This window comes from Rhipicephalus microplus, chromosome 3 (assembly GCF_043290135.1).
Source record: "Rhipicephalus microplus isolate Deutch F79 chromosome 3, USDA_Rmic, whole genome shotgun sequence".
Taxonomy (NCBI): Eukaryota; Metazoa; Arthropoda; class Arachnida; order Ixodida; family Ixodidae; genus Rhipicephalus; species Rhipicephalus microplus.
The window spans coordinates 155,926,776-155,942,395 of NC_134702.1; the positions used below are offsets into that span (position 1 = coordinate 155,926,776).

The window sequence follows — 15,620 nt, forward strand, 5'->3', positions numbered from 1 at the left end:
CAACACGCGTTCAGAGTTTGATGTACTTTGTATGTAACACAGTGGTGTTACATAGCAGGGACAATTTGTACTTTTTTAATTAAATGCGAATGCATTTCTTAGTCGGGCTATGTCAGGCATCCAGTGGCAGCGGCCGCGTACTGGCTTGTGTTAATGTCTCCCCTCTCACTCTGTCCCATTGGAACAAATGCGGGTGCGCGCGCTCATCTTCGCCTGTAGCAAGCGGAGCATGTGGTGCGAGAGAGTGTAGGAGAGGGGGTGGTGGTAGTGGTAGGAAAAGGAAAACGGCACCTAATTTCTGCAGCCCAGTCGGGAGCACGGCGCAGTGGCTGTAGGAGAGGGTAGGTGCAGTGCTTCGCCGCTCCGTCTCTCGCTCTCTCTCCTCCCTGCACTCCACTCTCCCGTCCACTCGCGCCTCACCCTCGTCGTTTGCTGGTTGGGCGCCTCTCAAGAACATCCTGAAATGTGTGCTTGACATGCCGCTGTGAAACGTCAATGCAGAGCCGAGAACGCTGGCGCGCCACTTTCCCATCCGCTCGCTCCTCACTCTCGACCGTTCGCTAGCTGGTCCCCACTCAGGGCGATGGGAGAAGTCCAGAAGTCGGTGAAGACGAATGTCTGACGGCAACGGTGCCCTCTCTCGGATCAACCGATCCCGTGGAGCAAGGCAGTGACGCACCTGGGGCTAAGGATCGACCACTGCGTTACCTTGATACCGGCCGTTAAACTCACTGTCTTCAAGGCCACCGGGGTCGAAACTGCCACAAGCAAGCTATTCAGCAGGGCCAAGGGTGCACATCGTGGCTGGCCCTAAGGCTCTACCAAGGGGCTGCAACGGCAGCGCAAACTTACGCACAGCCCTTGGTACCGCTGGCGCCACACCGCAAGGAGCAGCTGGAGCGGCAACACAGCATGGCGATTCGGCGCTTCATGGGACTTCCCCGTCAGTCGCCCATAGCTGCAACACTCGCGGAGGCCCAGACCTGGCCACTGTCACTTTCGATGCTACGACAGGCGGTGCATCATGGGGATCGCCTGCACAGGGCCCCCGGGGTCCTGTGCAGGCTGGCTCCGCAGGCATCCTTCGGAGACTGCGGAGCCAACCAGCGTCGCTAATAGCACAGGCCTGCGCTCTCTATTAAGAGCTAATCCCCGAACCTCCCAGTCCTATCCAGCCCCCTCCTCCCCATCAGCAACCTCTGGACGTACAATTAGGGCTCGACCACCTCAGGAAAAGGTGGACATTGGTGTGCGAGCTCCACCAGGCAGCCGTGGCGAAACTGCACGACCAGCTCAGGGGGCAGGCCCTGGTGTCCACGGACGGGTTCGTTCTGAAAGGCCCCCATTTGGCTGCGGCTGCCTGCGTCTACCATCGACTGGGACAACCGTCCGGTGCCGACTTCTCTTTCATGCCAGCTCCATTGCAGCTGAATTGGCCGGCCTTCACTTGGCTACCCGTTACCCCATCTGCTTGTGGCGATTCTGTGCGACTCCCGACCAGCCCCACAAGCGCTGCTCCAACCAGACCAAACAAGCATGACTGTGGCGTTGCTGCACGCCAAACTGGCAGCCATCAAAGATAGCAGTGTGCGCCTGTCCCTCCACTGGCTTTCCTCGTACGTTGGAATAGCTGGTAACGAGGAGGCTGACGCTGCAGCTAAGGCTGCACACCACTGCGACACGCCAGTCACCAAGGCGGTAGCCCAGTCAGATTACTCACGGCAGTGACAGCGAATGGTTCTACCAACGGCCCACCCCGACACACCGGTGACAAACGGCCAACCTCCACCATCCCTTCTGAAGACCGGCCTAGACAGACGCGAGAGGTGGATGTTGATTCACCTGCGTACCAGCCGCGTCTGGCCTATTCATCACCAGCGTGCCGAAGGTGCGGTGGTGACGTAACGCTCCAGCATCTTAATTGCTCCTGCCCTGACCTGGCCAAAGACCTTTGCGTACTAATGAGCCACTATCGTCTGCTTCGTCTACTTGCCACAACGATGGAAGACATACTCTTTCCCGCGCGCCCGAAGACGCAAGCCGTCCGAGCCTTCCCTGATTTCTGTGCGTGTGCGGACCTCACCACCTTATAGACGAACGCTTTTGCTTCGTACAGATGACTGTGCTGACAAGACGTTCTCTTGCCATGCTTCTTACTTTTTCCTTCTCTCCTCTCTTCTTCCTATCATCATTACTTCCCCATTCCCCCTTTTCTAAAAGCACTTAGCCGTGCCCCCGCGACGGGGGAGGCAGAATATAGCATCCTTTTCATCTCTTCCTTTTTGATTAACCTCTCTCTCTCTGTCTCTCAGCACAAGAAATGCATTCGCATTGCCTCACGAATCCCTTCGTGGAGGTGGGGGCAATTTTTTTTTGTAGTCTACCTCTGCGAATTCAGTTTTCATTAGAGAGACGCCATTATGCTATATGTGCGACTCTTTAATTTGGATGCTGTCGACAGTACAATAACTGAACACGACACTGATATTGCCATTGTGCTACCAAAATTTCATTGATTGATTGATTCATTCATTGATTCATTGATATGTTGCGTTCAACGTCCCAAAACCGCCATAATATTATGAGATACGCCGTTGTGGAAGGCTCCGAAAATTTCGACCACATGAAGTTCTTTAACATGCACCCAAATCTGTGCAGACGGGCCTTCAGCATTTTCGCCTCCATCGAAAATGGAGCTGCCGCAGCCGAGTGTCAATCCCGCGGCCTGCAGGTCAGCAGCCCAGTACCTTAGCCACTTCTCCACCACGCCGGGTCTACCAAAACATAATGAAAATTCAGCTGACGAAAAAGGAGAGGATGACAACTCAGGCACTTTCATCTTGAAAGACGTAGGGAGTGGATATGTATGTCAGATAGTCGAAGCCTTCTACAATATCCCGGCAAAATTACTTCTCACGTACCCTAATTCAATAACATGATTAGGGCACTTAGTTACATAGAGCATAACTGCGTTTTGATTGGCCACCTCATAAATATGCATACGCAATGTAACATTGAAATTATGACTCAGGAGAGGAGAGCAATACAATTTAACGGCGATAATTGGTCCAGTTTTCCCCCATGCAACTCTACAGAAAGGAAGAATGCTAGAATGTCTGTATATATTTTTCTTAAATCGAGGTATTTAGAAACGAGACCAAGCGACCCTTAATGAAAAAATAATGTGATACCGCCAGAGACGAGTTGATAACTCCTGCCTATCAGAAAAAAACGCAGCAGTAAATGTTTTTTTCGTAAATTGGGCCGAAATAAATGCAGTAAAAGAAAAAATACCTTCTTTCCCTTTAGTCAAAACATTCTGGTGGTGATTCTTGCTGGTACACTGAAAAAAAAAACAAGCGCACATCGGAATCCCGTGTGTTCTGCTGTCTGCCAGGGTCTCAGCTGGATGGATGGATGGATGGATGGATGGATGGATGGATGGATGGATGGATGGATGGATGGATGGATGGATGGATGGATGGATGGATGGATGGATGGATGGATGGATGGATGGATGGATGGATGGATGGATGGATGGATGGTCGGTCGGTCGGTCGGTCGGTCGGTCGGTCGGTCGGTCGGTCGGTCGGTCGGTCGGTCGGTCGGTCGGTCGGTCGGTCGGTCGGTCGGTCGGTCGGTCGGTCGGTCGGTCGGTCGGTCGGTCGGTCGGTCGGTCGGTCGGTCGGTCGGTCGGTCGGTCGGTCGGTCGGTCGGTCGGTCGGTCGGTCGGTCGGTCGGTCGGTCGGTCGGTCGGTCGGTCGGTCGGTCGGTCGGTCGGTCGGTCGGTCGGTCGGTCGGTCGGTCGGTCGGTCGGTCGGTCGGTCGGTCGGTCGGTCGGACGGACGGACGGACGGATATGGCTGTACTCTTTAGATCGGGCGGTGGCTAGCGCCACCAAGCCGTAACGCTTAATGAACCAAAAACTAGATTTATTTTTTTCCCTTTAAATAACCAGGTTGAGGATTCGTAATTTGCAGTGAAGGGTTCAATTTTCACTCGTGCCTTGATTTTAGCCACCAATCAGATAACCTCCTTGTAGTTAGTTCTACCCGCCTAAAGTCTATTTTGCCCTCCCTGTCCCTAAACAATAGTACTTTGAAAAACTCTGCGCCATCATCCTGAATTATAGGGTGAAGTCCTTTACAGAACATTATAAAGTGTTCGGCTGTTTCTTCTTCCTCTCCACACGCACTTCATACCGTGTCTACCCCTTCGTATTTGGCCCGATATGTCTTGGTTCGCAATACTCTCGTCCTGGCCTCAAACAGTAGAGAACCACCCCAAGTATTATCATAGATCCTTTCCTTGGCAATTTCCTGCCTAAAAGTTCGATAGATCTCTAGTGCGGACTTTTTAATCATGCTGATTCTCCACATATCGGTCTTAGCTTTCTTCACCTTCTTCTTAACCGATAAATCTTTTTGGTTTGGCCCCTGCTGTTTTCTAAGTATTTACCAGTCAATTTTCTGGTTCGCTTCCTCCATTTTGTATCGACGTTCTTCGTGTACAAGTAGCTGAACACCTTCCTAGCCCAACGCTCCTCCCCCATTTCTCTCAATCGCTTCTCAAATTTTATCTTGCTGCTAGCTTCCCTGCCCTCAAATGATGTCCATACCATATCTCCTTGTACTCCCTGATTTGGTGTATTCCCGCAAGCTCCTAAGGCAAGCCTACCTATTTCACGTTGCTTAATTTCAAATCTTGCTTGAACTTCTCATCTCATGCACAAGACCGCATTGCCGAACGTCAGATCACGAACCATGACTCCTTTCCATATTCCTCTCACAACATCATGCCTATTGTAATTCCACAGCGCCCTGTTTTTTTCATTAGCGCTGCATTCCTGTTACCTTTAGTCCTCACGTACATTTCATATTCCCTTAAGTACTCGGCCCCATTGCTTATCCATATGCCCAGATATTTGTATTTATCTGTTATATCTAGCGTGACCTCCTGTATTACAAGCTCCTTACCTTTATTGTCATTAAATATCAAGACTGGTGATTTTTCCTTACTGAGTCTGAAATCTAACCTATGTCCCTCATTACCGCAGATGTCCACCAATCTCTGCAAATCTTCCTTGTTGTCGGCCATTATCACTATCATTTGTGTACATCAAAGCTGGTAGTGCCTGTTCAATGAGTTTTCCTTGTTTGACGAAAGAGAGGTTGAGGCTCAGTTCACTTCCCTCTAATTTGGCCTCTAATCCCTGTAGGTGCATCATGAATAACAAGGGTGAAAGAGGACACCCCTACCCAAGCCCCCGTTTTACCTCTGCAGGCTTCGATACCTGTGTTTCCCACTTTATAACTACCTTGTTACCTTTAAAATATTGCTACATGCATGTGTATTGACATTATAGGGGGCGACGCGCGTGTGTGCCTGACGAGGAAGACAAAGAGTTGTCCCCGCTCGATCGCTGGTGAACCGGGCACGCCATTACCGCTGGTTTTGAATATATCTAATCCCCAGCCTCGTCGTTACGGCGTCTCTTCTTTTCCGTAACATATTTGGTGGAGGTGGAACGTCCCCCGTCTTCACCACGAAGCTTCGCAGTGGCCGCACCATTCAGTCTCCGCCCACGGCTACCAATGACTACAGCCTGTCAGCGTCTCCATCTGGAGCTCCAGCCACTACATACCTGACGATGCCCACCCCCTGTGATCCAGGTACATTCTCCGCACAACCTGGGCTCGACGTCGACTACTGGCTCCGTATGTACGAGCGTGTTAGCCACACACACCGATGGGACCCTACCATGATGCTCGCCAACGTAATATTTTACTTGAACGGCACCCCACGGGTCTGGTTCGACGCCCATGAGACCGAGCTCACCAGCTGGGATACCTTCAAGGAGCGACTACACGACATCTTTGGGGACCCGTCCGGTCGCCAAATGGAAGCGCGAAAAGAACTCGCCACTCGTGTGCAGTCGTCAACAGAGTCGTATGTCTCGTACATACAGGATGTGCTCGCGTTGTGCCGAAAAGTCGACGAGCAAACGACAGAGAGTGACAAGGTGGGCCACATACTTGAGAGCATCGCGGACGACGGCTTCAATTTGCTCGTCTACAATAACGTCACGACCGTAGACATGACTATCAAGGAATGCCGTCGCTTCGAAATGGCCAAAAGCCGCCGTGTTCTGCCTCAATTTACGCGGCTACCAAAAACGGCTGTTACATCCACTTGCACCGATCTCGGTGCCACACCACCCATGCAGGACAGCGTGACACGAATAGTTCGACGGGAGCTTGAGGCGTCAAGTCCGGCACCATTTCCTCCACATCCGCTCAACCATGGTGCCGCACAAACGCCTCCGCCGGTCTCCGTTATTCAAGCCGTCGTGAGGCAGGAAATTGCAAAGCTTGGTTTTCCTGTGGCCTGCTCTGTCTCCCGACCCATCTCCCGACCAATGACAACAAATGCACCACGCCATGACTTAAACTTTATTCCGCGATCCCGCAATCTGGCGGAACGGAGAACTGCAGACGACAAGCCGATCTGCTTCCGCTGCCACCGAGTCGCCCATATCTCCCGCTACTGCCGCAGCACTTGGACGCCCTCAAACTGGAGCCAATTTTCCTCTAATCGACCATACGAGGACTTTCGTCGGTATTCGCCCAGTCGTGTGTACCCTTCTTCCGACATCCCCAACAGCCGCTCCACTGCTCGTTCGCCGCCACCTCAACGCCGCCGTTCCCCATCGCCCCAACCACGCCGCTATCCGTCGCCGGTCAACTGTGGATCCTCTCGGACGGAATGCCGGCCGCCATGTTCCCGTTTTATTTACGGTGCTTGAAAATTGCCCCCACGACCTAATCTTCGGCATGGACTTCCTATCGACGTATTCTGCCCTCATCGATTGTGCCGCCGGTACTCTCTGCCTAGAACTTCCTCTTCTCCCGGATTCTCACCATGAACTCCCGAACAGCTTGTGCACCACTGACTTCTTCCGGATACCGCCTAAAGCTTTCACATTCATTGAATTGGCAACACCCTCTCCCGTGCTCGACGGTGATTATATCGTGACGCCGATTACTGATGTTCTCCTGGCGCGTGACATTACTGTCCCACACTCTGTTGTAAGCATGACCTCTAACCGAACATATTTACCTGTTATCAATTTCGGTTTCATAAAACAAGTGCTACCCCAAGGAATTTCGGTCGCCACACTAAGGCCCTTAATTGACGACCACGTCACCTGTTTTACGGCAGACGTATGTCCCGAATACACACATCACTCGCAGGATGCGACCTTACGTTCCATGATCGCCCCGGACCTCAAACCTGAAAAGTCAACCACGCTATGCCGCCTTCTGGCTTCGGGACAATACCGCAATCCGGCCCTGTGTTCGAGCTGTGCAACGCGGCCCTGGCCGCCCACGCTGCCCTCAATCAACATGGCTAGCGGCAAGGTGTTTCGGCCGCGGATTCTTCAATGGAACGTTCGTTCTCTCCGCTGCCGTCACGCCGAGCTGTCTACCCAACTCCTCCGACGCGAGTACGACGTCTTGCTGCTGCAGGAAACCTACGCTCGCGTCGGAACACTCAACCTACCTGGTTTTGTCGGCTATCACAGCACCACGCAGTGCGAACTTGAAGAGTGTAGCGCAGTCCGGTGCAGCACTCCCTCGCATCCTCCCGGCACGTCGCGGGCTTCGGTTTATGTGCGCGCCGACCTCCCTCACGCTGCAGTGGACATCGAGGACATTCTCTGTGACACCCTCGAGGCCGTCGCCCTGACTGTGCGCATCGGGAGCACGGACACCAGTGTCGCGAGCGTGTACGTGCGCACATCGAACTACTCGGCACGCTGGGACACCCAATTCGTGTGCCGCCTCGCAGACCGCCTAAATCGCGACGCGGTCATCGGTGGCGACTTTAACTCTCACCACACCTCGTGGGGCAGTGGCGTGACGAACCACCGTGGGCGCGACCTTCTCGATGCCGTGCAAAAGGCCGGACTGCTCGTTATAAACACGGGTAGCTGTACTCTCGCGCGCCGTGGTGTGTCCGACAGTGCCATCGACCTGACTCTCGTGGGTGGTACGTGTAAATATGAGTGGCAACGTGCACCGGACTCTCAGGGCTCCGACCACTACCCCATCGTGGTCACACCCCCCTCAGCTTACATCAGGTACACTCGGACCTACAGTGTTGTGAAGTGGACTCGCTTCAGAGAACTGTGTGCTAGAGTGCCAGTCTCTGCAGACTTCTTCACCGCGCTGGCCGAGTGTCACGACGCAGCTACCACCCACTGCACCGTGCCTGCGGGCACCCCCGCACCAGACATCAGCCTCCTCAACCTTCGCGCCGCGCGTCGCAGGGCGCAGATTGTGGCGGTGCGCTCGCAGAAGGCGGAACATTGGCGTGCCTATAACTCTATTGACGCGGTGTGCCGCAGGCACGCCAGACGCCGTCGCAACCAGAGCTGGGGGAGCCTCTGCTCGTCACTAGATGACCCTCAGAACCACGCCCAAGCCTGGCGCATTTTCGCTGCCGTTCTTCGCACCAGAGAGCCTCGCTGCCCGGTTCTCTGTGTTGCTGTTGCAATGAAGATCGCCACGCAGGAATTGGCTGAGCTGCTGGCAGACAAGTTTGCCCCTCCTGCTTGCCCACAGCCTCCACAGGGACTACCACCTGTGCCTGCACTCAACAGGCCTGAGCTGTTCGCTCCCGAGCGGTACTTTCCCACCGAGGGCATTCTGCTAGAGATCCGCGCATTGTGCACGGAGGAGTTTACTCTCAGCGAGCTGACCGCAGTGCTCAACAACCGCACGAAGCGGTCTGCCCCGGGAGTGGACGGCCTCACCTACCAGGTGCTGCGCAACATTGACCCCTCCACGCGGCCCGGTTGCTGGAGGCCTACAACGAAGTGTGGCGCACAAGTCAGGTGCCTCCTGGCTGGAAAGAGGCGCTCGTGGTGCCCATCCTGAAGCCACGGAAGCCGGCAACGGAGCTTTCATCCTACCGGCCAGTGTCACTTACCTCGGCCGCAGGGAAAGTCATGGAAGCCATGGCATTGCGACGCCTTCGCTGGATTGCCACCGCAACCAACGCATTCCCTCCCGAACAGAGCGGATTTCGCCCAAGGCGCTGTACGTTCGACTCACTGGCCGACGTGATCGCCACCCTCGAGGAGGCCAAGTACCGCGGCGATTACGGCATCCTCGTGCTGCTCGACGTGAGAAGTGCGTTTGACTGTTTGCCCCACGCATCGATTTTGGACGCACTTCGTGACCTCGGTGTGTGCGGGTGGATGTTTGACTACCTGGAGAGCTTCTTGGGCGACCGCACTCTTCGCGTTCGTGTTGGCTCCACAATCAGCGGTCCCCACTCCGTCACCGCAGGCGTACCCCAGGGCAGCATATTGAGCCCTTTTCTGTTCAATCTGGCTCTTGCCAAGCTGCCCGACTACATCCCGTGCAACACGGCGTGTGAAGTGCATGTGGCGATTTACGCCGATGACATTGCGCTGTTTGCCTGCGGCCCCGGTCGCCACCGGGCAGCCCTTCTCGAGTCCCTCCAGGTGGCCATCGACGCGGTTGACGCATTCCTGAACGGGGTTGGACTGGCGCTCGCCGCCTCCAAGACGGAGGCACTGCTCGTCCACCCGCGAGCGTCGACACGCCGCTCCACGCCTCGGCTCTCACTCCGGGGCCTCCCCATCGAGTGGAGCACGAAGGTGCGCTACTTGGGGGTGACCATAGACCACCGGCTCAGCTGGCGACCGGCCGTCAACGATCTGCGGACGAGCAACCGCAAGGTACTCGGCGCCGCACGCAGTCTCCTCGCGCGAGGTCACGGCTGCACCCCTGCCCTTGCCCTGCGAGTCTACAACGCAGTCGCATCGGCACGCGTGATCTACACTGCAGCAGTGGCTTCGTTGAGTGCTTGCCAGCTAGCTGCCTTGGACGCGGACCATCGCAACGCCGTGCGGGAGTACTACGGACTTCCCCAAACCTCCCAGGTGGGCCCCACGCTCGCCGAAGCGGGGGAAACTCCCATCTCCCTGCGGGTGACCCAGCGGACACTAAATCATGTACTGCGGCTGAAAACCACAAGGCAGGGGCAGCTCCTTGTGAACAGGCTATATGCTCTACCTCACTCATCCATGGGGCAGCGGGCGAGTGAGCTCTTGACGGTTGTGCCAGACACGCAGTACCCCAGCTGGCTGGCTATCCCACCCTACCGCCACACCCCTCTGGTGATCACCAAGACCATTGGCGGCATCAAAGCGAAGGCGCGCACCCCGCTGGCAGCGATGCAGCAGGAGTGCTCCGCCCTCCTTCACGAACAGCTGAACGGCCGGCTGCTTGTTTACGTCGACGGGTCAGTGCTTCGCGACGGCTCCGCGGCCGCCGCCTGCGTTGTGCCATCAGTCGGCGCGGTTCTCAAGTGCCGCCTCCCCTCCCTCGCCTCCTCCACTGTGGCGGAACTCGCCGCTATAAATTTGGCAGCCGATTTCCTGAGTGAGCGGGCACCCATGAGCGCTGCAGCCATCATCTGCGACTCCCGGGCGGCCTTGGCCGCGATCTCGCGCGAGGAAGACGGCAGCCTCCTTGCGCAGAGAGTTGCCCGGAAGCTACACGCCGTGCAGCAAACGGGCTGCGACCTTTCGCTGCACTGGGTGCCTTCGCACATCGGAATACCCGGCAACGAGGCGGCCGACTGTGCCGCGAGGGATGCGCACGACCCCGACACCGGCGTCACCAACTTCGTGTGCTCCGCGGATGCCGGCCGTCTCCTCACCGCCCGCTACGTGCGCGAGCGTCATCCCGACCCTCGCGTAGCAGCTGGAAAGCCGCCGCGGCGGCTCCCTCTCAAGGGACTCCCAAGACGAGACCGCGGTTTCCTTCTCCGTCTCCGCACCGGAGACAACTACACCGCCGAGCGAAAACATCGGCACTCCGGGCGTGGCAGTCCATACTGCATGGACTGCGGCGACCTGGAGACTCTGGACCACCTTTTGCTTCATTGCCCGGCTGGTGACGCGAGCAGACAGGTGATGCTCGCAACGTACGGAGCTCTCGGCCTGCCTCGGACAACAACTGAGCACCTCTTGTTCCCGAACAGTGGCCGCGCGCATATCGAGCATGCCCTTTCAGCGCTGCTCGACTTTGTAGACGGAAGCGGACTGCGTGAGCGAATTTAGAGAATTCGCGCCCCGTGATTTTGGTAGACGATCTGTGCGTCCCCCCCCCCTTCCTTTGCTCGCTCTCTCCTTTCTCTTTCCTCTCTTCGCTCAAGTCTATTATCCCCCATTCCCCTTCCCATGTGAACCACTGCTGAGGTGTCGCACTTAGCTGCAGACAGTTGCGGGGTTCACTTTTCTTTTCTTTTCCAATTTTAAGAACCACTTCCCCCCCTGGCTTCACACCGCGACATATTCGACATCGACCACCGTCCACTCGGCCAGACTTCACTCGTCAAGCACCGCATTAACACAGGTGATTCTCATCCCATTCGTCGGCGACCATACCGGGTGTCTGCCACCGAGCGTAAAATAATTCAACAAGAAGTCACCAAAATGTTAGCCAAAGGAATTATTGAACCCTCTTCGAGCCCTTGGGCGTCCCCCTTTGTGCTCGTTAAAAAGAAAGATGGCACGTGGCGCTTCTGCGTGGATTACCGTCATCTGAATAGAATCACGAAAAAGGACGTTTACCCTTTACCCCGCATCGATGACGCTCTCGATTGTCTCCATGGCGCCCGATACTTTTCCACAATAGACCTACGTTCCGGCTACTGGCAGATTGCTGTCGACGAAAAAGACCAAGAGAAGACTGCATTTGTAACTCCAGACGGCCTATATCAGTTCAAGGTTATGCCATTTGGGCTATGCAATGCCCCAGCCACGTTCGAGCGCATTATGGACTCTCTGCTACAAGGGTTCAAATGGTCAACATGTCTTTGTTATCTTGACGATGTCGTTGTATATTCCCCAACATTTGAGACCCACCTTCAGCGTTTGTCAGCTATTCTCGACATATTCCGCACTGCAGGCCTCCAATTGAACTCGTCGAAGTGCCGCTTCGGACGCCGGCAAATTACAGAGTTGGGCCACCTTGTCGACGCCTCTGGTGTGCAGCCGGACCCCGAGAAAATTCGTGCAGTCACCAGTTTTCCTGTACCCCAGTAAGCCAAAGACCTCCGGAGTTTTGTAGGACTTTGCTCCTATTTTAGAAGGTTTGTGAAAGATTTCGCAACCATCGCTCGACCCCTCACAGAGCTTCTAAAGAAAGACGTCACATTTACGTGGGGTACCGACCAAGCTGCTGCTTTATCTCACCTAATCACGCTACTGACGACTCCACCTATATTGGCTCACTTTGACCTATTCGCTCCGACGGAAGTTCGAACCGATGCTAGTGGTCACGGAATCGGAGCCGTGTTAGCCCAGCGCCAATGGGGACACGACCGATTGTCGCCTACGCTAGCCACCTCCTCACAGCTGCTGAGCGCAACTATTCTATTTCGGAGCGTGAATGTCTTGCTCTTGTTTGGGCAGTCTCAAAGTTCCGCCCATATTTATATGGCACTAATTTCTCTGTGATAACTGACCATCATGCGCTATGTTGGCTTACGTCACTGAAGGATCCTACTGGCCGGCTCGGGCGTTGGGCTCTGCGACTCCAAGAGTATACCTTTACGGTGACGTACAAGTCCGGACGCCTACATCAGGACGCAGACTGCCTATCGCACTACCCGGTCGCTGAGTCGAGCACTATGCATGACACCCACACCGAGCCTTGCGTCTTTTCCCTTTAGCAAATGACATGCATCGGTGACGAGCAGCGCTATGATTCGTCCTTGCGTGCTATCATTGAGCGCCTCGAATCACCATCTCCCAGTCAGTCCGATCGCTCATTCGCGCTCCACGATGGTGTATTATGCCGCCAAAGTTTTGAGCCGGATGGACCAGCTCTGCTGCTTGTCATTCCGAAACACCTTCGCTCAGAAGTTCTACATGAACTTCATGACCTTCCGACTGCTGGTCACCTTGGTGTGTGACGCACTTACGACCGAATACGCCGACGCTTCTACTGGCCAGGGCTTGCACGCTCAGTCATAAAATACGTTGCGGCTTGTGAGAAATGTCAGCGCCGCAAAACGCCATCGACACTTCCCGCCGGACGCCTTCAACCACTTGATATTCCGTCAGAACCGTTCTTCCGCATTGGCTTGGACCTACTTGGCCCTTTTCCCTTGTCTTCCTCGGGTAACAAGTGGATAGCCGTGGCCACCGACTACGCCACGCGTTATGCCATCACACGAGCTCTCCTAACAAGCTGCGCCACAGATGTCGCCGACTTCCTCCTCAAGGACGTGATTTTGCAACACGGAGCCCCACGGCAGCTGCTTACAGACCGCGGCCGCACCTTTTTGTCGAAGGTCATAGCCGACATCTTGCAGTCCTGTAAAACGAGACACAAGCTGACTACGTCATACCACCCACAAACCAATGGACTCACGGAGCGCCTAAATCGAACTCTTACAGACATGCTCGCTAAGTATGTTTCTACCAACCACACTGACTGGGATCTCGCGTTGCCGTACGTCACATTTGCCTACAATTCTTCGCGCCATGACACTGCCGGTTACTCTCCATTTTTTCTGCTGTTTGGCCGAGAACCAACATTGCCTCTAGACACCGCCATACCGTCCCCTGGAGTACCGACCAGTGAATATACCATGGACGCTATCACTCGGGCCGCTCACGCACGCGAAATCACCCGTACTCGCCTTCTGACCTCTCAAGAGAAGCAACGGCGCTTGTATGACCAACGGCACCGCGACGTACACTTTCCGCCCGGTTCTCTGGTACTACTCTGGTCTCCAACCCGTCAAGTTGGCTTGTCAGAAAAACTACTTACTCGCTACAAAGGCCCATACCGAGTACTTCGTGTGGTTACGCCTGTAACATATGAGATCGGTCCTGCCACCCCATTGCCTTCATGTGCCCAACAGGCTACCTATATTGTACATGTTGCGCGCTTGAAGCCCTACAACTCTCCTAGTGACGTTGACATCTAAATGCGCCGAGGCGGCGCTTGCGCCGCCGGGGGTTATGCTACATGCATGTGTATTGACATTATAGGGGGCGACGCGCGTGTGTGCCTGACGAGGAAGACAAAGAGTTGTCCCCGCTCGATCGCTGGTGAACTGGGCACGCCATTACCGCTGGTTTTGAATATATCTAATCCCCAGCTTCGTCATTACGACGTCTCTTCTTTTCCGTAACAATATCCTTTAAGAGATTAGTGACTACATCTTCCACGCCTAGTGTGTCCATTATTCCCCACAATTCCTCTTGAACCACGCTATCGTACGCTCCCTTGATATCCAAAAATGCTAGCCACAGGGGCCTGTGTTCCTTTTTTGCTATTTCGATGCACTGCATCAGTGAGAACAGATTGTCTTCCAACCTCCTGTGTTTTCGACACCCATTCTGCAGTTCCCCCAGCACCCCCTCATCCTCTATCCATGCCTGGAGTCTTTCTTTTATAATCTTCATCGCCAGCCTGTAGACCACTGATGTCACTGTTATAGGACGGTAGCTGTTTATGTCAGCTTTGTCCCCCTTTCATTTATAGATCATGCTCATCCTGCTAAGTTTCCATTCATCGGGAACTTCTCCATCAATTATTATTTTGCTCACTCCCTCTCTCAAAGCCTGCTTAGCCTTCGAATTTAATGTTTTTATCAGCATAATTGGAATGTCATCTGGGCCCGTTGATGTACTACTAAGAACCCTTTTCTCAGCCCTTTCCCACTCTCGTGGTAGCCGGCCATGTGAGGAGATACTCGTCCATTTTGCTGGGGAGTGCGGCGATTGGGACAGCCGGAGAGTAACACGCCGCGCGCCCGCCATCTCGGAGGCCATGGCCTGACCAAAGCTATCAGTTCGGTCGTACCTTTGAGAATTACGAGGGTGACCCTGGTGGCATGAAGCGACATTTTTTCTGGCATTGTTAATGTAAAATGTGCCTTTCTTTTTCAGCATCCAAGACCTCCTGGAGAACAGCCGCGCGTTTCAAGCTGCCTTTCGTTGCCCAGCAATGGGCAACTCCACAGCTTGTCTTGCGAGCTTCATTTGACGCGGAGATAACCTGTCGTTTCGGCGCCACAATTCGAGAAGGCTCCACAATACGGTTGCATTTTATCAATCATGCATCCACACTGTTTAATAACCGCTTTCTAGATAAAACGTAAAAGCAAAATAAACGTACCTCGCTTGAATTATCGTTGTCTTTCTCGCATTTCCGTGCCTCTTACGGTCTTGCTTGCTTGTAACAGTATTTGAAGCTATTTGAACCGACAACTTTCCCTGACAAACGGGAATAGGGCTTCTGCGCATGCGTAATAGAGTTTTCCCTATAACAAATATAGCAGAAAACTACATGCGTGCGTACTACTTAGCATAGTCCTCCGGTTTCGTACGCATCTCTTACCACTGTGGAAAGAGATGGCTGCACAGCATTTCGTTTTTCTTCTTTTCTGACCATTAGTCGGTGAAGCTTGTGGACAGTTGTTTAGTTAGGTGGAAGAACGAGAGCTGTACCAAAAAATTTTTTTTCGGTGGGTGAGCATGTGTATAGAACGGCTCTAAG

At 54.3% G+C, this 15,620-nt stretch overlaps 1 protein-coding gene across 1 annotated transcript; it reads left to right on the top strand.

The window, feature by feature from the left end:
- Positions 1–9,265: 9,265 nt before the first annotated feature.
- On the top strand, positions 9,266–11,161 carry LOC142803024 (uncharacterized). Its single transcript, XM_075888124.1, has one exon. It carries the CDS (start codon positions 9,266–9,268, stop codon positions 11,159–11,161), a length of 1,896 nt encoding a protein of 631 aa, XP_075744239.1.
- The last annotated feature ends 4,459 nt before the right edge of the window (positions 11,162–15,620 follow it).